At 42.8% G+C, this 27,010-nt stretch overlaps 1 protein-coding gene across 1 annotated transcript in view; it reads right to left on the bottom strand.

The window, feature by feature from the left end:
* Positions 1 to 25,448, bottom strand: part of LOC311129248 (pleckstrin homology domain-containing family A member 5-like) — a gene marked incomplete at both ends in the record, with an annotated part of 68,714 nt that extends 43,266 nt beyond the window's left edge. The window contains 3 exons of the mRNA XM_084161544.1: positions 2,269 to 2,352; positions 20,297 to 20,363; positions 25,328 to 25,448. Of these exons, the coding sequence (XP_084017670.1) occupies positions 2,269 to 2,352; positions 20,297 to 20,363; positions 25,328 to 25,448 (272 nt within the window). The remainder of the gene's footprint in view (positions 1 to 2,268; positions 2,353 to 20,296; positions 20,364 to 25,327) is intronic.
* Positions 25,449 to 27,010: the final 1,562 nt, after the last annotated feature.

Here is a 27,010-nt window from a genome sequence, read left to right on the forward strand (position 1 = left end):
AGTCCAAGGACCCTAATGAAGGCGTTGGTGTCGAGTTGGTGTTTGAGATGAAAGAAACACTTTATACAAGTTACATTTCCTTGATATGATGTAAGAGCATATTTTCAATTTTCATTCTCGTGATCGGAGGTGACCCTCTTTGACACAAACCTTTTTGTCTGTCATCAACACACCTCAATCTGTTATATTTGACTTTCTCACCTCAGTTCCAATTAACAGTCAACACACTGAGGAGAATATTTGCATACCATCCTCAGACACCTCAGTGCGGTGCTAATAGAAAACAGCAGACCTGGGTTCAAATAGTTGTTTAAATTATTTCAAATACTTTAGATGGGCTTGATTACGCTTGACTTCCGAAATGGAACCAATGGAATACTCACAAAAGTCCAAACCATTCCCACCTGGCACTCCAGCTAGGCTAAAGCAAACGCTAAAACATTTGAAAGATTTCAAACGGTATTTGAATCCAGGTGTGAGGAGGAGAGTGTGACGGAGGGGATAATTGGGACAGGGTGTAGAGCAGAGTGGAGGGGGGTTGTCACTCAACAGCACAGCCAGGAAGGAAGCAACAGACTACAAATCTCCACAACACTTAACGTTCCATCCAGACTCAAAGAAAAATAGGATTCAAAATGAGTCATGACTGCATCTGAGATGGACCATATAATTGCCTAATTTCCTTGTTTTTGAGGTAAAGTGAGGAAATGGCTGCCAAGTTTTAGCAATTTCTCAATCTCTCTCTCTGTCGCTCAGTAGCTCTCTCTGTCTTTCAGTAGCTGTCTCTGTCTCTCAGTATCTCTCTCTGTCTCTCAGTATCTCTCTCCGTCTCTCAGTATCTCTCTCTGTCTCTCAGTATCTCTCTCTGTCTCTCAGTATCTCTCTCCGTCTCTCAGTATCTCTCTCTGTCTCTCAGTATCGTCCCTCTCTCTCCGTCCCTCTCTCTCCGTCCCTCTTCATTCTCCACTATCACTACGGTGGTGGTTGGTCTTACAAAAACAATATTTTGTCAATATGAAAAAATATATGAATGACATCTTGTTTTAGTACTACCAAATTGTATATTGTACAGACTCTGGTTAGCTACCTAGCAGCTACCTAAGACGTAGCTGTCTGCAGGTCTGTTCATAACTAGTCACTGCAGGCTGGAGGTGGCCACACACACAGCAACCGGTATTGACTTTGCTGGAGGACAGCTTGCAGGGGAAGAAGAGAGAGGAGGGTGTGTTGGGTAACACTGTCTGTTCAGGTTGAGGATGTCTGGACAGCTCTGACAGGCCTCGCTGAGCCTGAACTCAGAGATGTAAACACACACAAAGACCGACCTCTCTACTCCTCCTCCCTCGCTTCTCCTTCCTCCATCCTCTCTCTACCGTTGGTGTTTTGGAACGTGTTTGTCTGAGAGCCCTTATCAGAGCTTGGCAGGAAAGATGATTGGAGAAGTAGCAACGCAACCTTCCATTTCCAAATCCTCTCCAAGTGTTCTGTAGTTGAGCCACGGCACAGTTGAACCAAACACACTCACGTTTTCCTTCAGATTAAGTTGAGCCACAGAAAAGGGAAGGTTAATGGTGAAGTAGCAATGCTGCCTTCCATTTCAAAAGTCTCTGGTCTCGCTGAACTACAAGCAGTTAAACCCAAACCAAACTCATATTTCCCTGTGATTTCTTAATGGCTCTTTAAAAGAAGGGAGACAGAGGCATAGTTTCTTCATCTTATGAAGGGTGCTTTGTGTGAAGCGGAGGTCTGGCATTCTGGATCAGACATCACAAGACTCTTCAATGCCTCCAGGAGTACAATACACTTTCTATTAAATAAAAGCCACTCTTCTCACAGCGTCTCAGTTAATTTACAATGGCATAAAAGCTCAAACTATGAATATATGCCATTGTGAATACATGCTCAACTACTGTATGAATACATCACATTTATGTAAACACCACATAACCAATTTACTACAGAATGTAATACGTAATATACTGTGACATGATCTGACAGTAACGTGGACCCTGAAGCATTACTGTAGGACAAAGCTGTGTGTTTTATAAGTTTCATATGAACGTGATTTGTTAAAAACGTCCCTGTATTTCCACTCATACTTTGACATACATCTTGTGCCATAAAGAATGGACACGATGCAGGGGTGAGACCAACACAACATTATAGGTTAATGTGTATGCATATAAGTCCAGCTGTGGGTATGTCATTCCACTGGCATGTATGTTCCAGTCATTCTACTGGTCAGGGAGTGGGAGAGAAGAGACTTACTGTTCGTTGACGACAAAGATGCAGTTGTCTTGTGAAGGAAGACCAGAGACTGGATGCTTACAGGTCACCTTCCGCTCATTGTGACTGGAGAGAGAGAAGGAGAAAGAAAGAGAGAGAGGGGGAGACAGGGAGAGAAAGGGATAAAGAGAGGGGAGGAGAGAGAGAGAGAGAGAGCACATTAGACCACCAAAATCATACATATAAACTGAATTAATAACAGCATTGTTAACATCTTCCTCCACACAATACTAACCATATTACCCCTTGTCAACCAGCCAATTGAGGAGCAGAAAGAAGATGAGGGTTAGTGTCCCTCTCCACACTACACAATGTCCTGTTGAATAACAACAAACAGCAGACACAATGCCTACACACCTTGAGTGGGGGGTGGTGCTGAACTTCAGCATGGCAGCCTGTCTGTTATCTGACCTGGGTCAAACACTGTTCTATACAGCACCATCTAACATAGTTCTTCCACTGACACTATCCTCTCTTCTCTCTCGTGAGGAACAGTAATCCAGCCCAGCCCAGCCATGGGTCTTCAACACTGCTGTAGAATACAAATGATCTACCCTCCCTAGAAGCCCCTAACTGCTCCAGTCATATGCCCAAGATCACAAGAGCACAGCTAACAGGCTGTTTCACAGCAAGTGGTGACTTATCTATAAATACAATTACAGCACTGCAGCCAGTCAGACAGAGAGAAAGAGAGACCTCTGTAGCCGGCCCTCTGTAAGACACAAGCAGCTTTTCACACAGAGTGGAGGGAGGGAGGCAGGGGAATGCTTAATGCTGATAAAGACTAGAGATAACAGAGCTCTCTTTTCTGCTCACACACAAAGATGCATGCATACACGCACACACACACACACACACACTGATGGTAGGATGACAGACTGTACAGACAGAAAATATGTCGGATGGATTAACCGAGAGGGTCATGAGACATTGTACACACAGCACAACCATGGTGAACGCATAACAGCACTGTAGGCTTAACTGGACATGGATGGATATCTGAAAGAGAGAGTGTACTGCATGATTATCAATTGATTCACTCTGGGAGGTAGCAGTGTGGGCACGGACCCACACACACACTGCATGATGCCACGGACCCACACACACACACAGTATATGATATCCAAGCAGGCGTACCGAGTGTCTCAGCTGGGCTGTAGTTAGCTAGGCTTGTGGCTGAAACACCTGTTTTCATCTGTCACTTGCTAAAATACCACTGCCACACACACTGGCATTCTCCACAGCTGTAGGGCTTGCTGTAGATCTTGTGCAATACAACACACTTCAGTTAACTCAACACTGGAGGAGGAGGAGGAGGAGGAGGATAGTCTGGCCTGCAGGAGTCACAGATGGAGATGGAACACTCCTCTCTCTCTCTATGGATCTGTATCCTACTAAGGCCATGCCAGGGGGTCTGCTGGGCTAATCTACCCAGTGAAGCAGCAGTGTTCCTGGGCTTGGTCTCTGGACTGTGGCCCTGCTGGAGATGTTCCAGTCCTGACATCCAGGACACAGTCACAGCTGAGCCACAGAGACATGTAGCCTGTACTGTCTATTATTAACTGTCCTCCATGTCTCCCATCTGTCACATAGAATCACAAAGCACAATCACTCAAAGCAACTACATGACGGGATCTGCTTTTATTCATGACTTCCTGGAGATTACCCAAGTGTGTGTGCGTGTCAAGGCTGCGGAGACACCATCAGGGGGTCTCAGAAGTGGTTCCACTTGGCCTTCTTTCACGCCGCGAGTAACAAGAAATCAAGATGGCAAGGTGGAAAATGATCAACAAAACTCAATGAAAGTGTACTTTCTCTTTGGTTCGACATGAAAGTGGTGGGATGACAATGAACATCAGTCACGAGAATCGAGCGACTGCATCCTCCATTGATCTCCAGTATCAGAGAGCAACATCCATTTCCACTGGTTAAAAGGAAAAGTAATAACGTCTTTCTAGCCTCTGAGGACAACTTATACACACTCACTGTCAGACTCAGTCATGCTAAAAGTAATAACATATCATGAAATTACAACCTGGGGCTTGTCAATAAAGCAGCAACAGACTTCACAGCCTCTGAGCCAAAACCTTAAAAAATTCTACTATCTCAGATTTTATGCACCAATTTCCCTCCCAGATACACTGATGTTATTATGTGTAAGGTGGGGCAAGCCTTGCCATAACTAGAATGACAGCTGGAGCAGCTTGTTGCACACCACACTACTTAGAGGAGACAGAGGAGGCTGAGGCAGAGAGAGATGACGGTCACCTTGAATTACATCCATTACATAAGTCTGAAGAGTACCTTTGTGTCCTCTTCATCGAGGCATCACATAACTGATTATCAACAGTGGCTGTACGTTTTACTCATTTTCTGACGATTGCAAGGTGAAACAATAAAAGGGTATGAAGTATTGAATTCTATTGAAATCTATTGAATAGCTTTTCTGTTACCCCCCCCCCAGAAAGAAGATGATCTATTTTCTTTAACATGTAAGAAACGTTGCCTATATGCAGCCAAAACAGAAAAATAAATGCGGTCAGAGACCTACTTGAGCAGCACCACCCCCAAAGATTCTGAGCCTGTCTGGCAGGGTTGGTCCTACAAAGCCAGAGCCCCCTGATGGGAGAGCATAATATACAAGGAAATTCTCAAAAATGCTAATGAGAACCTTGACGACCTTGTACCTAGCCGGTGGGGATTCCGGTGGGGTACCCCCACCCAGGTAGTGGCAGTGCTGGCAACACTGGCTGCAGTAACCCATGGGGAGGGGGTCACACTCGGACAATCAGAGAGGGGGTTTATCATTGTGGCACAGGTGGCACAAAATAATCAAATGTCTGACTGCATGCTTGGGAAAAATGGTTACAACGGGGGACCAGAGTGTTTGTGTCTCAGGTGAAGAGGGTGGATCTGATCTCCATCACCTAGGACTTGACATAGATTAAATAAATTAATCAAATCTCACATTGTTATCAATTTTTGCTCAATCTTGCATGCTTTCTCAAACAGCTGTAACTGTATATGCATTCGTATATGCATTCGTAAATCAGGTCCTTTCTTGAGTTGGGCTCTGGGATGTAACAACCATCTGATTTTATGGTTGATTGTGGAGGAAAGGGGTTGAGTGTGTTAGAGTATGTGAGTATGTGCGTGTGTGTTTATCCCACATCTGTTGCAAGGGGGTAAGGATGTTAGGGAGAATATAGGATGAACCACAATAATTGTTTGCTAAAATAATAATCGCTTGTCAAAAATGTAATGTAATACAATGGCAATCCGGCTTATATGTTAAAATCCTACGCATGAACTGCCGACATTATTACGCATATTAATTGATAATGATGGAAAATAAGATATGCAAGATATTTGAATAGATATATATTTTTAAATAGCTATATATTGAGGTGAGAGCATTGGAAATGCTTTTGGCGGTTAACCTGCTTCTGTTTTGTGGGTGGCACTGTGTGCTGTTTTCGATGGATGGGTCCTGGCCTCTCGGGGGCCTAGGGATCCGGAGGGACGGGGGTGGTATGCCGATCACTGGGATGACGGCCCAACTTGGGATGGGGAGGGGCTTTAGCGGGATAATTAGTGGAGAACAATTGGAGGGTTACTTAGTAGCAATGCAAATATCATGGTACAGCTATATGGACACTCAATCACTATGGTATTTTTTATTGGTAAATTTACAAGCATATATAATGATAAATAGATTTGAAACTTGTATCTCATTATGGTATATGGTGAAATAAGTATAGGCAGTTATAATTGTAATGGCTTAGCTGATAATAACAAAAGAAGAACAATATTTACATGGCTCAAAGAGAAGGAATATAATATCTATTGTTTACAGGAAACTCATTCAACAATTCTAGATGAAGTTGCGTGGAAAAAGGAATGGGGGGGGGAACTCAAAAGGGGTGATGATATTAATTAACAGTAATTTCAATCCGAATGTGCAAATTGTCCAAAGAGATAACCAAGGTAGATGGATTATTTTAAATATGTTATTGGACAATAAACAGATAAGGCTCATTAACCTTTACGGACCAAATAATGATGATCCACACTTCTTTGACAATATATATAATAAATTATCAACCCTGCAAGCAATTCAAGACTCTATTATTATAGTGGGAGATTATAATACTGTTTTAAATAGCTTAATGGACCATAAAGGAAATCACACTACAAACAATCACCCTCAGAGGAATTTAAAACTCTTTTTTTCCGACATAACAAAGGTACAGCAAATCCCCTTATTGTATGGGACACCTTTAAATGTGCCTTCAGAGGCCATGCAATTCAGTACTCATCTCGAAAGCAAAAGCAATTTAGGTCTAACAGAACAGATAGATAGCAATAAAAACTGTAACATAGAGGCTCAGAATAAATTAGAGGAAAAACAAAAAGAAATGGAGAAACTTATTCAAGAAAGATCAAGTGTAATATATTATAAAAATGAAGCAAGCTGGATGGAATATGGGGAAAAATGCACCAAATTATTTATTAATCTTCAACATAGGAATGCTACCAAAATTAATTTACTGAAACTGGTTACAAATGACGGAGTCACCCATGATTCACCAAATGATATTTTTAAGGAAGAAACTTATTTTCTATTTTTTTTCTATTGATAATGTAAAATTAACAGCCATACAGAAAGACTCATGTGAAGGTGAGATTACAGAGGAGGAACTTCTGTATGCAATTAAAGACTTTAAATCTGGGGAAAATCCAGGGTTGGATGGCATACCAGTGGAGGTATACCAAACCTTTTTTGATATACTCAGAGGACTGTTATTAGCATGTTTTAACCACTCCTATGTAAATGGTAGATTATCAGACACTCAAGAAGAAGGTCTGATTTCATTATTACTGAAACAGGATACAAGTGGAAAATATAAATTTACAGTCCCTTTAAAAAACACTTCAGTGTTGTGATGCAAAAATCCTAGCAAAATGTATAGCACATAGAATTAAAAAGGTATTGTCGGACATTATTCATTCTAAAGTTTTTTTTACATGGAAGATACATTGGAGATAATATAAGGCAAGTACTGGAAACAATAGAACACTATGAAAAATCTAGGAAACCAGGCCTGCTATTCATAGCAGACTTCGAAAAGGCATTTGATAAAGTACGACTGGGGTTTATGTATAAATGCCTTGAGCATTTCAATTTTGGAGAATCTCTTATAAAATGGGTTAAAATCATGTATAGTGACCCTAGGTGTAAAAAAAAAGTAAATAATGGCTATTTCTCAGAAAGTTTTAAACTGTCAAGAGGAGTGAAACAAGGTTGTCCACTATCGGCATATCTATTTATTATGGCCATCGAGATGTTAGCTATTAAAATCAGATCCAACAATAATATCAAGGGATTAGAACTCCAGGGCTTAAAAACAAAGGTGTCATTGTACGCTGATGATTCATGTTTTCTTTTAAATCCACAACTTGGATCCCTCCACAGCCTCATAGAGGATCTAGATACATTTTCTAACCTCTCTAGATTACAACCAAATTATGATAAATGTACTATATTACGTATTGGATCACTAAAAAATACAGTTTTTACATTACCATGTAGTTTACCAATAAAAAGGTCTGATGGTGATGTGGATATACTCGGAATACATATCCCAAATGAAATAAATGATCTCACTCCAATACATTTTAATAGAAAGTTAGCAAAAATAGATAAGATCTTGCTACCTGTCAATTTGTGGAAAACTTAACTCTCTTTCGTATTATCCCAGTTTACCTATTTGCTTATGGTCTTGCCTACGCCTGGCGAACAGTTGTTTAAATTATATGATAATTTTTTTTTACATTTTATTTGGAACGGCAAGCCAGACAAAATTAAACGGGCCTATTTATATAATGAATATGAATTCGGAGGACAGAAATTATTAAATATTAAAGCATTAGACCTACAGTGGGGAAAAAAAGTATTTAGTCAGCCACCAATTGTGCAAGTTCTCCCAGTTAAAAAGATGAGAGGACTGTAATTTTCATCATAGGTACACGTCAACTATGACAGACAAAATGAAAAAAAAATCCAGAAAATCACATTGTAGGATTTTTTATGAATTTATTTGCAAATTATGGTGGAAAATAAGTATTTGGTCAATAACAAAAGTTTCTCAATACTTTGTTATATACCCTTTGTTGGCAATGACACAGGTCAAATGTTTTCTGTAAATCTTCACAAGGTTTTCACACACTGTTGCTGGTATTTTGGCCCATTCCTCCATGCAGCTCTCCTCCAGAGCAGTGATGTTTTGGGGCTGTCGCTGGGCAACACGGACTTTCAACTCCCTCCAAAGATTTTCTATGGGGTTGAGATCTGGAGACTGGCTAGGCCACTCCAGGACCTTGAAATGCTTCTTACGAAGCCACTCCTTCGTTGCCCGGGCGGTGTGTTTGGGATCATTGTCATGCTGAAAGACCCAGCCACGTTTCATCTTCAATGCCCTTGCTGACGGAAGGAGGTTTTCACTCAAAATCTCACGATACATGGCCCCATTCATTCTTTCCTTTACACGGATCAGTCGTCCTGGTCCCTTTGCAGAAAAACAGCTCCAAAGCATGATGTTTCCACCCCCATTCTTCACAGTAGGTATGGTGTTCTTTGGATGCAACTCAGCATTCTTTGTCCTCCAAACACGACGAGTTGAGTTTTTACCAAAAAGTTCTATTTTGGTTTCATCTGACCATATGACATTCTCCCAATCCTCTTCTGGATCATCCAAATGCACTCTAGCAAACTTCAGACGGGCCTGGACATGTACTGGCTTAAGCAGGGGGACACGTCTGGCACTGCAGGATTTGAGTCCCTGGCGGCGTAGTGTGTTACTGATGGTAGGCTTTGTTACTTTGGTCCCAGCTCTCCGCAGGTCATTCACTAGGTCCCCCCGTGTGGTTCTGGGATTTTTGCTCACCGTTCTTGTGATCATTTTGACCCCACAGTGTGAGATCTTGCGTGGAGCCCCAGATTGAGGGAGATTATCAGTGGTCTTGTATGTCTTCCATTTCCTAATAATTGCTCCCACAGTTGATTTCGTCAAACCAAGCTGCTTACCTATTGCAGATTCAGTCTTCCCAGCCTGGTGCAGGTCTACAATTTTGTTTCTGGTGTCCTTTGACAGCTCTTTGGTCTTGGCCATAGTGGAGTTTGGAGTGTGACTGTTTGAGGTTCTGGACAGGTTTCTTTTATACTGATAACAAGTTCAAACAGGTGCCATTAATACAGGTAACGAGTGGAGGACAGAGGAGCCTCTTAAAGAAAAAGTTACAGGTCTGTGAGAGCCAGAAATCTTGCTTGTTTGTAGGTGACCAAATACTTATTTTCCACCATAATTTGCAAATAAATTCATGAAAAATCCTACAATGTGATTTTCTGGATTTATTTTTCTCAATTTGTCTGTTATAGTTGACGTGTACCTATGATGAAAATTACAGGCCTCTCTCATCTTTTTAAGTGGGAGAACTTGCACAATTTGTGGCTGACTAAATACTTTTTTCCCCCACTGTATCACTAAAAGCTTCAGTCATACAAAAGTTATACTTAAATCTGAACTGGTTCTCTAGCAAATTAGTAAGATTGTCTCACCCAATGTTCAAGAATGGCCTTTTTCCCTTTATTCAGATTACAACCTCTCACTTTCAGTTATTTGAAAAGGAAATAATCTCCCAAATATCACTATTTCTAAAACAAGCCATTGAAAGTTGATTGCAATTTCAATTGAATCCTCCAGAAACGACAGAACAAATAATGCAACAAATAGTGGTTAAACTCAAATATACTAATTGATAAAAAAACTGTTGTTTTTGACATAATGTTTAAAAAAGTTATAATCTTCGTAAATGATATCATCGGTAGGACTGGTGGAGTTATGTCGCACATGCAGCTAACAAAAACATATGGAAATATCTGCTCTACCCAAAATTACAACCAAATAATTGCAGCACTACCGCAAAAATGGAAGAGAAAAGTGGAAGGGGGAAAAAGTAAGGAACTTGTCTGTCGGCCTTGCATTAAAGAACATAATTGGTTAAAGAAAACTGTGATAAATAAAAAAGTATACCAGTTTCATTTAAGGACCAAAGGATTGACAGCCGTCCCATATAGATTGCAAAATAGTTGGGAAGAGATTTTTGACCGATCCCATGGCATAGTGTTTATGAACTGATACGCAAAACGACACCGGATTCAAAACTTAGCATTTTTCAATTAAAATTATTATATAAAAATTTTGCTACCAATAGAATGTTATTTATATAGGGGATACAATCTTCCCAGCTCTGCAGATTTTGCTGCGAAGAGACAGAATCATTAGATCATTTGTTTTGGTACTGTCCATTTGTAGCTTGTTTTTGGACACAGGTCCAGGAATAGCTAAAGGATTGCAATATTTACCCGGAGCTAACCCTGCAGATAGCATTACTGGGTGATCTGAAAAGTCATAGTCAATCGATCAATAATTTAATAATACAAATATTAAGTTCTGCTTTTCTGATGTATCAAATACTTATGTCATGCAATAAAATGCAAATTAATTACTTAAAAATCATACAATGTGATTTTCTGGATTTTTGTTTTTGATTCCGTCTCTCACAGTTGAAGTGTACCTATGATAAAAATTACAGACCTCTACATGCTTTGTAAGTAGGAAAACCTGCAAAATCGGCAGTGTATCAAATACTTGTTCTCCCCACTGTATAAGTTATTGGTTGAGAGCTTTTGTGAAAGAGCACAGTTAGAAAGATATGGCATATAGAAGCAAACCGGATGGACATCATGAAAATGATCGGAGAGTTTGAGGTTAGTGGAAGTTCAGGAGTAAAAACAAACAAAATATAATTATTGTAAAATTGACTGTGTCCATAAAATGTATATAGTATATAGTGATGCAGACAATTATATTGATGGAAGTTACAATCTATCTGCAATATTAAAGCTGATCTACCCCCTAAAAATAATAATTAAAAAAATAAAAATAAAAAATAAACGTTGAGTACAAGGACAGGAGCTGAATTGTAAACAGACAGGGAAATAAATCAAAGAGAGCAGTGTTTTATATCAAAGCAGTACGTCACCGCTTCCTTCTGAAATGTCATCATTTCTACTCCGGTGACTGTGGTCTGTTGCAGCGCTAGGTAGGTAGGTAAGGGCGGCAGGTAGCCTAGCGGTTAAGAGCTTGGGCCAGTAACCGGAAAGGTCATTGGTTCGAATCCCCGAGCCAACTAGGTGAAACGTGCCCTTGAGCAAGGCACTTAACCCTAATTGCTCCACAGTCGCTGTCAATAATGGCTGATCCCTGGCCGTGACACACCCCACTCTCCGAGGGTGTCTCAGGGGGAGTTGGGATATTCAAAATTCACATTTCCATTTTACATCTCACACTCAAACAGCAGTGAAACAGGACAAATATAAGCACCCCCTATTTGACCTTTGAGGTAGGTAGGCCATAAGGAACATACAGAGACGATTACACCACCTGTCAACTGGCTTCAAACTCTAAAACAACCTGTGTTCAGCAGGGCATACTGTAGAAACGCATTTTGGAATGGAAAATCTGTGTTCTTATTGTACAAGTTCAGGTATTCCCTCCCCGTTTCAGAATGTTTCCTTCACAGTAAAATGCTGTATGGGAATGCTGTTTGCCGTCACGCTCAAGTCAACCCAGGTCTCAGTATGGCCTTTGATTAGTCTTCTCTGTGTTAGGCTAATTGTGCTTGGTAGGAGGGACTCTGAGGGACCGAGATAAATAATGTGTTTATTGGAAAACGCTGATGAAAATCAACAGGCACTTCTTCCACCGCTCCATCCCTCCCTGCCGCCCGCTAACACGCAGCACAACATTACATATTACCCTAATTGGCTGTAAAACAATTTTTCAAACGCCGGCCGCTGGCGATGATGGAGGGAGATTGGGAGAGAAAACAGAGAGAGAGCGAGAGAGACAGAAGGAGAGAGAGATAGTCAGACCAGAGAGAGAGAGATAGAGACCGAGAGGGAAGAGATACAGGCTAAACAGAGAAAGAGTGTGGGAGAAGTAATCACCCAATAACAAAAGAAGGGGAGGAGGAGGAGGAGGAAGTGAGTGGAGGATGAGAGGAAGGGAGGATGAGGAGGAGAGTGGAGGAGAGGAAGGGAGGATGAGATGAGGGCATGTTGCCAGCGGGAGTCTGCTACTCGTGCTGCTCTCTGATAAGTGCCCCAGTGGGTTGTGGGTAATAGCATGCCCCTGTGTGAGGACACTTTAGCTGAACCCTCTATCATACAGTACATAAGGCATACACAACACTGTCATAGGGCCTACATAACCCTGACATAACAATAGGTCAGGAGCAGGAGGAGCCCCATCAACCTTATGATGACAGCTAATCCATAAGAAGTCAGAAACATTACAAAGCAGTAAAATGTAAAATGTCAGACCATGTTTGTTCCCCTGTCTGTATGATTCCCTCTGCTCTAAATGCCAATTGAAATGTTGCCTTGGTCAAATGGCTATAATGCAGGCCAGGGCGGGGCCCTTCTAAATGTCTTCATCCACAGTGGATGAATGACACTCCTTCTGATTTGACCTTGTTGCTAAGTGTGTATACATCTCGGTGTTTGGTTCTGTACAGGCCCGGCATGGAGAGAACAATGTGTACATATTCAGACCCTTGTCTCAGTATTCTGCTATTGTAAAGGCTGAGGGTCAGTCAACAATTGCTAGTCCGCTCCCTGTAGAGCCCCCTGCCATTCACACTGCTCCCTCTGGCACCACTGGGTAACCTTTCAGAAAGGCCACAGAGACAGACCTTCCCTCATTTCCCTTGCACTTCTGCACTCTATCCCTCTCTCTCTCCCCATGCTTCTCTCTCTCTCTATTCAACATTCTCTCTCTATTCAACATTCTCTCGCTTTCTCTGCATCCTGCTATCTCTCTCAGCATTCAGAGTAGCACTCTGACTCACCCATAACATGTTTTGTACACCTTTCCTAGGGAGGAGAACATCTCTTTAAAAATGTCAGATACTGCCTCCACTGCACACAACCCGGGCTGCAGTGCGCACTCGCACGCACGCGCGCGCACACACACACACACACACACACACACACACACACACACACACACACACACACTACAAAACAACCTCTAACTAATCCACCTAAATCACTGTAGCGTTTGGCTTTGGTTGGCAGTATTCTAAACAATAACAAGAAGCACTTCTAATTGCCCATCAAACGGACGCCATCTTAATCTTCCTTCCTTTCATCCTCGTCAGCAGATCTATAAATAAACAGTCCTCCTACAGAAAGCCATCCCCTATTAATGTGACATCTTCCATGGCAGTATGTACACTACATGACCAAAAAGTATGTGGACACCTGCTTGAACATCTCAATCCAAAATCATGGACATTAATATGGAGTTGGTTGGTCCCGCCTTTGCTGCTATAACAGCCTCCACTCTTCTGGGAAAGCTCTGTGCAGACCAGTAAAGTTCTTCCACACCGATCTCGACAAACCATTTCTGTATGGACCTCGCTTTGTGCATGGGGGCATTGTCATGCTGAAACAGGAAAGGGCCTTCCCCAAACTATTGCCACAAAGTTGGAAGCACAGAATCGTCTAGAATGTCATTGTATGCTGTAGTGTTAAAGTTTCACTTCACTGAAACTAAGGGGCCTAGCCCGAACCATGACAAACAGCCCCAGACCATTATTCCTCCTCCACCAAACTTTACAGTTGGCACTATGCATTCGGGCAGGTAGCGTTCTCCTGGCATCCGCCAAACCCAGATTAATCCGTCGGACTGCCAGATGGTGAAGCGCGATTCATCACTCCAGAGAACGCGTTTACACTACTCCAGAGTCCAATGGCGGTGAGCTTTACACCATTCCAGCCGACGCTTGGCATTGCGCATGGTGATCTTAGACTTGTGTGCTGCAGCTCGGCCATGGAAACGCATTTCATGAAGCCCCCGACGAACAATTATTGTGCTGATGGTTTTGTGACAGTCTCTCCAACACAGAGAAGCCTTCTGTTAGAAGAGTCAGTAACTAAGAACTCCAACAAGCACTTCAATGAAATCACAACTACACACTGACGTAAGAACGAAATCCTAGTGCTGTTACTCGAGAATGCCATACTCTACCACTTTAACTGAAAAGCCTATTGAGGGACAAAACAACACCTTGTACCATTTTAACTGAACATGAAGTCCACTAAAACAGCTAGGCTACTACTAATAGTACCAGGGAACACCTACTGTATAACAACATGATCCAGGGTGAGCAAGCTAAAGCAGCTAGCTAATGCAAAGCTGAGTCCCACTAGCTGCCCTCCACATTACCGACAACCTGCTGAAGCTCCTTTCCTGCGAAGAGGAACGAGAACAAATCTCCTTTGTTGCTCAATCAAAAAGTAATTCCTGCACATAAAATTCATAATCAGGTTAAGAGTGTGAGCTTGGGCTGATAATACAGTAAGCATTGTGACAAGTCCAGGTCCAATGTTTACATACAGAATACATACCAGCTGATTTGATATAGGCTCCGTCCCAAAAGTAGTGCACTATATAGGGAATAGGGTGCCATTTGAGATGTAGCCATAGTCTCCTGTAGGGATATGACGATTAAATGAATTTGGGATCATTAACGTTTAGAATTTATTTGTTTTTTTTTTACCAAATTTAAATCACAGTGCAGTTGTCACAAAACTACCACTAACAGATCCCGATCATCATCAAAGGCAAAACATTTTTATTTATTTTTTTTAATTTTTTTTTACAAATACCTAACACAACAATGCTGTAAGTAGGTGGAGATATGCATCTTTCAAATGATTTTCCCCAGATATAAAGCGCTCTGCACGTCATAGTCGTTAACAGTTCGAATAGCAGAGAATGAGAAAGCCAAGCAACAGCAGCGAAGTCCTGTATGGCAATACTTTGAGAAGTTAAATGAGAAGGTGATGAAATGCAAACTTTGCGAGGTGGAATTGAGCTACAGTGTTAGTACAGGTGCTGAAACGGAGGCACAGTGAGACCCAACCGGTTGCTGGCAGCAGTGCGATAAGGGACGGAGGGAGAAAATCACAGCGCTGATTACAGAAATGATTGCAGTTGATTGTCAATAGTAGAGGATGTCAGCTTCAATACCCTAATGACATATCTAGAACCAGACTACAAGATGCCATGTCGAAAAACCATGACAGCCCTGATGGAGAAATTGTACAATGATACAAAGTACAAAGTGCACGCTCTCAAACACCATACGTGGCCTTAACAACAGATTGTTGACGTCTATGAACACGCTGTTATACATCACTGAAACGAGCCCTCACATTGATGGGAAGTGGGACATGAAGTCCCATGTACTGACAATTGAGAACATAGAGGAGAGTCACACAACAGATAACCTAGAACAGCATTAATATCATCGTTGTTGAGGACAGCAGAAAGGTGAGCGCCGTCTGGTAGGTAGCCAGGACTCCGGTAGATTGAACTGCATTGCCCCCTAGCGGTCATACCCATTGTGAATTCACGTCATTTTGGGGGGGTTTTTTGTGTATTTTTTTCGTTTAAACTATAAAGAAATTGCAATTTAAACGTTAAGAACATTTTTACATTCGTTACATCCCTAGTCTCCAGTGACAGTATGACAGATGCTCAACATAAATGCTGGCCAGCGCATCGGCATGCAGCATTTGGTTCTGGGTTCCCTGATTAGATATGACATATCAACAAGGTGGCGTTTAAAATTACATACATGGCAATCTCCTTTAGCCTTTTCTAATCTGCAGATCACAGCCTGCTATAACCCATCCATACTAATAGATGATCATTATGATTACACTCAACCCATAGACTTGTTGCTACTAGCTACTGTAGCTAGGTACTGCAATAGCATATGGACACAGATTCACCTCAGATATGATAATGTATGCACTCACTAACTGTAAGTCGCTCTGGATAAGAGCGTCTGCTATATGACTAAAATGTAAATGTATATGTAGATAGCAGAAAATAACCCACAGTTACATATTAAATAATGCAGTCAGGGAAACAGCACTGATAAAACTGACCCAAACAAGTCAAACTGCTGAGGTATCTCATCCTAAGGGCTCCTCTCCTGAGTGTGTTGCCAATAGTAACCATGGCAGGTGGCTGATGTTATGTAGTTCTATGGCAGGGGGAATGGAATGCCAGGCTGTGAATGGTTCATAACAACCTTATTTGATTTCCATGTCTAGATAGAAGGACAGTTCAAAAGAAGACAGGGGAAAATAACGGATACACATTTTTTTAACAAATAGAAGAAATATGAGGTCTGGATTGGGCCACGGAGTGGGCGAGGGGATTCAGTCAGGGTCACAATTGAGACAGTAGAACTAGAGTGCCACATGTTGCCCTCTGTCAGTCAGTCCATTCATCCATGTCAACCACTTTCTGTGTCTCTAATGGCACCTTATTCCCTAATATAGTGCACTACTTTTGATCAGAACAGAGCCCTATACAGTGGGGGGAAAAATTATTTAGTCAGCCACCAATTGCGCAAGTTCTCCCACTTAAAAATATGAGAGAGGCCTGTAATTTTCATTATAGGTACACATCAACTATGACAGACAAAATTAGGAAAAAAAATCCAGAAAATCACATTGTAGGATTTTTAATGAATTTATTTGCAAATTATGGTGGAAAATAAGTATTTGGTCAATAACAAAAGTTTCTCAATACTTTGTTATATACCCTTTGTTGGCAATGACACAGGTCAAACGTTTTCTGTAAGTCTTCACAAGGTTTTCACACACTGTTGCTGGTATTTTGGCCCATTCCTCCATGCAGATCTCCTCTAGAGCAGTGATGTTTTGGGGCTGTCGCTGGGCAACACGGACTTTCAACTCCCTCCAAAGATTTTCTATGGGGTTGAGATCTGGAGACTGGCTAGGCCACTCCAGGACCTTGAAATGCTTCTTACGAAGCCACTCCTTCGTTGCCCGGGCGGTGTGTTTGGGTTTTCACTCAAAATCTCACGATACATGGCCCCATTCATTCTTTCCTTTACACGGATCAGTCGTCCTGGTCCCTTTGCAGAAAAACAGCCCCAAAGCATGATGTTTCCACCCCCATGCTTCACAGTAGGTATGGTGTTCTTTGGATGCAACTCAGCATTCTTTGTCCTCCAAACACGACGAGTTGAGTTTTTACCAAAAAGTTCTATTTTGGTTTCATCTGACCATATGACATTCTCCCAATCCTCTTCTGGATCATCCAAATGCACTCTAGCAAACTTCAGACGGGCCTGGACATGTACTGGCTTAAGCAGGGGGACACGTCTGGCACTGCAGGATTTGAGTCCCTGGCGGCGTTGTGTGTTACTGATGGTAGGCTTTGTTACTTTGGTCCCAGCTCTCTGCAGGTCATTCACTAGGTCCCCCCGTGTGGTTCTGGGATTTTTGCTCACCGTTCTTGTGATCATTTTGACCCCACGGGGTGAGATCTTGCGTGGAGCCCCAGATCGAGGGAGATTATCAGTGGTCTTGTATGTCTTCCATTTCCTAATAATTGCTCCCACAGTTGATTTCTTCAAACCAAGCTGCTTACCTATTGCAGATTCAGTCTTCCCAGCCTGGTGCAGGTCTACAATTTTGTTTCTGGTGTCCTTTGACAGCTCTTTGGTCTTGGCCATAGTGGAGTTTGGAGTGTGACTGTTTGAGGTTGTGTACAGGTGTCTTTTATACTGATAACAAGTTCAAACAGGTGCCATTAATACAGGTAACGAGTGGAGGACAGAGGAGCCTCTTAAAGAAGAAGTTACAGGTCTGTGAGAGCCAGAAATCTTGCTTGTTTGTAGGTGACCAAATACTTATTTTCCACCATAATTTGCAAATAAATTCATTAAAAATCCTACAATGTGATTTTCTGGGAAACATTTTTTCAATTTGTCTGTCATAGTTGACGTGTACCTATGTTGAAAATTACAGGCCTCTCTCATCTTTTTAAGTGGGAGAACTTGCACAATTGGTGGCTGACTAAATACTTTTTTCCCCCACTGTATGTTTGTGGCTCATGGGGCAAAAGTCATGCACTTACAGGGAATAGGGTGCCTGCCAACTGCCTCCTCTTGTCCTTGTGATGGAGATGCTCTGAGTCTTACAGGGAATAGGGTGCCTGCAAACTGCCTCCTCGTCCTTGTGATGGAGATGCTCTGAGTCTTACAGGGAATAGGGTGCCTGCCAACTGCCTCCTCTTGTCCTTGTGATGGAGATGCTCTGAGTCTTACAGGGCTCTAATTTATCGGACTTCTCTTAATTGGTAAAGTTGATCTATAGGGCATTAATCAGGTGAACACATCCATTACTCCCCATCTGTCTGTCTGTCTGTTTTTATCAGAAAACAAATGACCAGAAAGACAACTCTAAGGGCATTTAGTTCTGAGCTATACTGTTCCATTATTTGTTACATTGTATTTTTTTTCATTTGGTCCAGTTGGTTTCACATTGCCAAAATGCTCATGTTCAGTCCATTTATGAATACCAAGAAGCATAACTTGTGTGTCCCAATCTTCATATTACATTCGCTTTGGTCTTCCAACAACATGCGGGAGGAAACAGCGCAATAGCCGCTCTAACTGCAATGTGAATAGACTATATTTAGCATATATCCCCGGTATAGCCCCAGCCTAATCTGCATCGATGCACTCATAAATGCACTGCTACTCACAGAATGAGATATCAAGTACCGTGTGCATTTCATCAAATGCTCACAGTCCAATAACACTGCACGCCTCTGATTATTTTCCTGTATTTGGTTCGGACTGCGTTCTCACCTGCAGCGAACCGCACCATGGTAAAACGTGAATCGGACCGAGACCACCCTTTTTGAATGAAACACGGTGTGTTGTTTAGTGCGCTCCAGAGTGCAGATATAGTGTCCACAACAGTCCAAACTAACCGACCTAAGGGTGAAAGCAAGCTCCAAACCAATTTGGTGTGAAAGCAATTAAAAGTCTACCACCCTTTAATGAAAATGATATAGGCCCACACACACAGAAAATGTCTGGACTCGTTAAAGTAATTCCATATATCCCCAAACGGACACCGGCATAGTGAGATTGATAGCTGCTTAATAGAGTCTAGCCTAATTCCAAATGGTAGAAACAGAAACTCCCTAATTAATAGAGCAAAGTAACCCTGACAGAGGAGTCTAAGGAGTAGGGAGACTAATCAACATGGACTCAAGAGAGCTGACCAATGAGATGCATGGAGCTGGCTTAGGGAAATACATGGTCCCTTTGGCATCACTGAACCACAGCTTGTTAATAAAACTTTAATCTGAATCACAATGGGACGCAGCGAACAGCCCGACACCCCTAACGTCTTCATACTGTACACCACAGGAACGAGAGGGATAACATGGGTCTAGAATGAGAAGGAATAACAACAATTCCAAGGAGAGAACTAGAGAGACAAGCTCCCATTCTATTATCCCCAGGGGTCTGGGCAGGTTAACTGAACGACAGATAGAGAGGAGAGGAGAACAGAAGAGAGGCTGAGTAACAGCAGCTATGGGATGCAGTAAGCAAATAGAGCTGAATGCATGATACTAAATACAACAAAATCAAAACAATAACTCATTTACATAACTCATCATTTAACCCTGCCTTGTAAGCTGCCTTAAGTCTACTGTCCTATAGGGATGGTTACACAACGCAGCAATGAAGAGAGCACAGTATATCACAACAAATGGTAGAGTTCCCTATATGGAAGAATCTGAGCACCATTCCTGTTTTGAGCAGCGCATCCCGTGTGTACTTCATAAAATATGCATAATGTATAACAACGCGTGGGCTACAGTGAAATATAGCCTGTTATACCAACAAGGCATCACAGCACCGCAGGCATAAATAGCTATGCCATTATTTCAATAGCCTATGGAATAATAAACGAATCATATCTAAGCATGACTACAGAACATTAAATCATCTCCAGATATTGTTTACTTACGAGTGGACGCCTGCAGTGGAGAAGCCAGTAAAACTGGTGAAATAAACGCAGTCTTTCCAGATGCAGACTTGGTGAGAGCAGCGCACTTCTGTGACCACTCACTTCTGCGGCGCGCTCCCACTCGCCCGCTCTGCTAAATGCGCGCCGCTGACCGAGCTGGAACAGACCAGCTGTGCTGTGCGCTTATGACTGAGAAACCCGATTGAAACGCGATGTCATGTACGGATGAGAGTTGAATCGTTCAAGTAGGATGCCGTTCGGTTTGCAGTGCTTTTCAATGCAGATGTGTCATCACGTGTGCGTTGAAAAACACGGAATAGGCTACATATCCTATAAGCTGTGAGGCTCAGGCTGTATGTGTGTGACCGCGGGTGGCGTGCATTAACATGCTCCTCTCAATGTAACCTATAGGCATAATCGTTTAGAGCTATAGGAACATTACATGGGACCAAAATCACATCTAGCGCATTGCGTCTCCTGAGTGCCTATAATAAGGGAGCCTACTCCAAAGCTAGGCCTATATCATTAACGTAATGCTCGATGTTCCACTAGACTCTAGAGTCCCATTCAACATGTATTCATACCAGGCTATGATATGATAATGTGGTACTAGAATAGAAGAGCACCTGGAAGTGCAGACGCACGCACACGCACCCTTACTACAGTGTGTAAATGGATAACAAGAGCCTGGAGAGACCCTGAAGTTCAACCACAAGTCAGGGCTCTTTCTAATAGGAAGCAGACAATGGTTGTGGAGGCTAATCTGCTTCCCCCAGTTTCGTGCTATTATTCAGGCCTGGAGGAGAGGAGAGGCAGTGGTGATGGGTAGGAAAGGAGAGGGGACGCCAGGCCACAATGGCTCCAGAGAAAGAGGACCTTTTTAGTGTGTGTGTGTGTGTGGGGGGGGGGGGGGGACGGGACGGACAGAGACAGGACGCCAGCTTAAACCAGGGTTTCAAAAGGCTGAGGAGAGAAAGGCTCATCACTACATATTCTCTCCATATAGAAAGCTGTATTGAACCCTGCTGGGGCTCCTCAATAGGTTTCAATAGCAGAGGAAAACAACCAACCTGGCATGGTTCAAAAACGGACTCTCCTTACATTAGTTAAAGGTGCTACAACTAGAATTTCTCCCTATGTGGAAGCGAGGTGAATTGCAATAGCAACAGGCCGCATTCAAAATCAAATCTCACCCCTCCCCCGCATCCAATTTTCCCATAACATGGCGGAGACTCATGCTTGAGCCTTTTACTTTCAGTTTTGGTGGATTTCAGCATACTTTTTTGTTATTGAAAATATTTTTCACAGCGATGATTCCCTAAACTATTCAGTGCTTGTTTTGCCAGATAAACTGAAATTGAGAGAACAATATAGAATTTTAGCAACCAGGAAATGACAGAGCAATTTCTACATTGGCCACTTGACCTAGATAACACAGCCACAAAGTCAAAACAGCTTTCCCATTTGGATAACAGATGCAACTTCGGCGGGAGAAATCAATAGGCAAATATCACAGCCAACCACAACACTGGCGGGTAAGTAATACTGTGAAACACTATCATTCCACTATTACTGCAGATATATTATGGGCATTTTTCTGAAATTACAATGTAAACATTTCAAAAAATCCTACGTGTAGCACCTTTAATGCTGACTCATAGAATGCCATTTCATATAAAACCCTGAATCGTATAAAACTCAGAGGAACAACCTGACCTGAATGCCTGTCCTGAACTCTGTCAAATACAAGGGAAGGAGGGATGTGGGAGGAAGGAGTGATGGTTAGGGAGGAGTGATGGTGAGGGAGGATGAACAATACCCATTGGCAGTAAAGAGATAAGACGAGGTCAGGAGGATGGAAAGGTCCACTAGATCCACCCTGCATCAACTGTCCAGGAAACAACAGAGGGCATGCGTTTGAAGTCTAAATCCATGGCTGCATCCCAAATGGCACCCTATTTCCTATATAGTGCACTACTTTTGACCCAGGCGGATAGGGAATAGGGTGCCATTTGGAACGCAAACCATGTCGGTCAAATCCAGTGTGAGCCACAATATCAAAGACGTATGAGAGAGAGAGGAGAGAGAGGGTAAGGTTTTGAGAGCTGGCTAGCCTAGGAAAGCTGATATTGTCAAATGGGGCCAGGGAAGAGAGCTGCTGTGTTGGGCTCCATAGTGTGTGTGAGTGCATATTGGATAGACAAGGATCTCTCCTGTCCTAAAACTCTACATTCAGAATCCTACATTTTTATTATTTCTTTTTAAAATACTCCCAGTAACTGTATTCATCCAAATCCAGAGGCAGCGCCCACCGGATGTATGGTACTTGATTTGAAAAACGTCTCAGCAGTATTTTATCAAGTGAAATGTCTGCTAATTAAAGAGATTGATATGTAATGCCGACAGCTGAAACTCAGCAATCTCCTGCTCTCTCTCTGGTGATAAGTGAAACAAGCTTTTAAGCAGAATATTTTGGGAAGCAGCCATCTGTTAAGTATAAAGAGACCAACACAAGTATGCAGAGACCAACACAAGTATGCAGAGACCAACACAAGTATGCAGAGACCAACACACTTGCAAAAGTATGCACACACAGACAAACGTAAGCACTCACCCACGAATGCGTGCACATACCATGACGGGGAGTTAAAGGAGTGAATCAATGATAACTCAAGAGCCTATGGGCGTTGGAGCGTTGGAGATGAAGTGTGTGTTCTCCAGGCCAGATGTGTGTGTGTTATCATATCTAGGCTCTCTGGTCTCTACTGCTGTGTGCCAGTCAGCAAGTGGTAAAGGAGATCGAGTTAACAAAGACCTCCTCTATCTTCCTGTCTTCTCTCCTCTCCCCACTATAACTGTCACAAAGAGATTACGGACGTTTTCCTATAAACCCAAAATAGTTTCATATTTGGGCCGACTACATTTCCTGTTCCATTTTTAAGGAGCTGCAATAAAAAAAAACGGCAACGCTTTTGAAAAGTTCCATCAACAAAGTTGTACTTTAACTTATTATCTAATGTGACGAGTTTGAGCCTATAAAACCCAATGCACTTAACCTTACTGCTAGTGTGTCCTGTAGGCCAGTGTTTCCCAACCCTGGTCCTCCAGTACCCCCAACAGTACACAGTACTGGACAAGCACACCTGATTCAACTTGTCAACTAATCATCAAGTCCTCAATGAGTCCTCGAGGACTAGAGTTGGGAAACACTGTTGGGGGTCCTCGAGGACTAGAGTTGGGAAACACTGCTGTAGGCAACCTGAATCCATTAGAGTGAGAGGATAGAGCAGAGCAGACATTTAACATGGGGCCAGAAACAGAAACAGAGGGAGGAGGGTCGTCAGTAACCCCAACACAGAGAGAGAGAGAGAGAGAGAGAGAGAGAGAGAGAGAGAGAGAGAGAGAGAGAGAGAGAGAGAGAGAGAGAGAGAGAGAGAGAGAGAGAGAGAGAGAGAGAGAGAGAGAGAGAGAGAGAGAGAGAGAGCTGTATCAGAGAGCTGTGGAGAGCGAGGTTACAGTCCCAAATGTTACCCTATATAGTTCACTACTTTTGACCAGAGCCCTATGCTGGCCCTGGTCAAAATGAGTGCACTATGTAGAGAACAGGGTACCACTTGGACACACACAGGGAGCTACTCTCCTGTCATAGTGATACTTACTAGGGAATTTTAACAGGCTAGCAGAGGAGTAGAGAGGGCAACAACACGAAGATCAGTCACTAAAACATGCAGCCTGCTTGTTACCCTCTCTGACATAGGTCTGTAATGAAGCCAATATAAACAGTATGTTCATTAGAGGACTATCATTAGCAGCAGGGGTAAACACTGATAGGCAATGCCTGATTTATGGTAGAGGGCTTGAGAGGTACACACACACACACACACACACACACACAGGCACACACAGGCACACGCACACACACAGGCCAGACTACTCTGCTCTTCACACACATGGCTTGCCTGTTTGTCTGGGCGGTCACATGTTAGAGGCAGGTTGCCGGGGCAACAGGTGAGAGCCGGGCCTCAATGCAGCAGCGTGACATTTACTGTGTCCTTCAGCAGAGGAGTGAGGGAGGAGAGAAAGGAGAGGAAAGAGAGGAGAGGGAGTAGGGATGACTTGGGAGGATGGATGATGTGAGAGGGGAGAGAGTGGGGGAGAAGATGGGGAAGTGGGGGGGGTGGAGGAGACGAGAGGAGAGGGGTGAGGAGAGGAGAGGAGAGGATGGGGAGACCATAAGACGATTGAGGGTGGCGGGTGGGTGGATGGAGGGATGAGACGAAGGAGAGCAGGCAGGGTTGGCTGTTCTGCTCCACTGGAGCCTAGCAGTGGATGTGGTAGTCTCAGGCAAAGAGAGAGAGTGAGCGATAGAAGGGGGAGAGAGAGAGGAGGGGAGAGACAGGGAGAAGGAGAAAGCTATTTGGAGGGAGAAAGCTGGGTTTTTGCCACCAGTGTCTCAATGCCATCAGTGTCACAGCAGCACAACACAGTGTAGCTGAACCGAGACCCAACATGTCCATAAGAGTTCATGTCATTCACAGTATTGCATCCCCATGCATAAGCTACACTGGGAGGGAACACTAAGACTAAGATATGCAGGAAATGACACCATATGTTTGAGACTTACACCAAACGCTATCAGTGTGACCAGTGGCATATTAACAAAATACATTTAGTAGACTTCAGACTCGTCCATATGTGCTGAAATACACCCAAAGGAACACCGTGGGTCGAAATAGCAATTTATTTCAGAATATCATTACTGAAACTCTGCCAGAGCTAAGAAAACACTTCCAGAATAAGGCAGGACTTTTCTTCTCACGGTCTCCAACGGTCTGTTTCAGTGTGAATAATTCATTGAGGATTTCACTGATAATAAAAACATAAACAGTCGGTCTCCCAGGACTAAACAAAATTACACATTAATATTTGATACAGACCTCAAAATAACAGCAGAGATAGCAGAATATTTGTGAGAGGAAGGGAGGGGAATGGGATATGATACACTGTAAAGGGGTTGGAACATGTCAATACCATGGGTCTGCACTTCCTTCCTATCTCTCTGTGATGTAACTTCCTGTTTCCTGTCAGAGTGGGCATCCAGGTGTAGGTAGAGGGGGACAGGTGAGTTGGCTGGCATGAGGCAGGAGGACATTGTGCTAGCTGGAGTACAGCATGAATCATAACATTGTGATGACTAGGGTTGTTCCATCCCCATTCTATGGGTTTGGGTACAGTTTGTTATACGTCTCCTGTTTTATCAGTCACACTGGAGCTCATTGATGATGTACAGGTAACTGCCAAAATAAAGGAAACACTTGAGTAAATGAGGGATACAAAGCATATTGAAAGCAGGTGCTTGCTGTTAATTAAGCAATTATCATCCCACCATGCTTAGGGTCGTGTATAAAAATGCCCAGTTGCCCATTATTTTGGCTACTATGGCTAGAAGAAGAGATCTCAGTGACTTTGAAAGAGGGGTCTCAAAGGAGCATAGGGGGTGTAAAGTGTGTGTGTGTGTGTGTGTGTGTCAGTCACCAGATATCAACCCAATCAACCCGTTTTCCACCACCATCAACAAAAAACACCAAATGATGGAATTTCTCATGGAAGAATGGTGTTGCATCCCGCCAACAGAGTTCCAGACACTTGTAGAATCTATGCCAAGGCACATTGAAGCTGTTCTAGCAGCTCGTGGTGGCCCAACACCCTAGAAGACACTTTATGTTGGTGATTCCTTTATTTTGGCAGTTACCTGTATACGGATGTTGTTAGTGTGCCGAACATGGCTGGGAATGGCAAGCACTGCATGTTGGTCTGCTATAGATGCAGCTGTCATACTGTATACGGCCATGAGAAGACAGGATCGTTTTAATGCAGTGTTTCTGTAGTGAAACTGGGGCACGGAACGTTGTGTGTCTATGTATGCACTACTAACCACTATATCCAGAGGCGCGCGCGCACACACACACACACACACAGACAGACAGACAGAGCGAGAGAGAGATTTCCCTCAGCTTACACAGACCCACAAAGAATTAGAAAAAACAAATCCAATTTTGATAAGCTTCCATATCTATTGGGTGAAATACCAGTGTGCAATCACAGCAGCAAGATGTGTGACCTGTTACCACAAGAAAAGGGCAACCAGTGAAGAACAAACGCCATTATAAATACAACCCATATTTAACTATTTGCACATTGTTACAACACTGTATATAGACATAATGACATTTGAAATGTCTTTATTCTTTTGGAACTTTTGCGAGTGTAATGTTTACTGTTCATTTTTTGTTATTTAACTTTTGTTTATCATCTATTTCACTTAGACATATGTTTCCCATGCCAATAAAACCCCTTAAATTGAAATTGAATTGAGAGAGAGAGAGAGAGAGAGAGAGCAAGAGAACAACAGTCAACAGGCAGAAGTTTACACCACAGGCGAGAAAGGGAATGAAATATGAAAACCAGCGGGCAGATAACTGCCTTTCTCTCTCTCCATCTCTCCTCTCCTACGCAGTGTGGTTACATGCCTCTCTCTACCAGGCAGTGTGGTTACATGCCTCTCTCTCTACCTGGCAGTGTGGTTACATGCCTCTCTCTCTACCTGGCAGTGTGGTTACATGCCTCTCTCTACCAGGCAGTGTGGTTACATGCCTCTCTCTACCAGGCAGTGTGGTTACATGCCTCTCTCTCTACCTGGCAGTGTGGTTACAT

This window comes from Coregonus lavaretus (assembly GCF_964263955.1).
Source record: "Coregonus lavaretus genome assembly, chromosome: 5".
NCBI lineage: Eukaryota > Metazoa > Chordata > Actinopteri > Salmoniformes > Salmonidae > Coregonus > Coregonus lavaretus.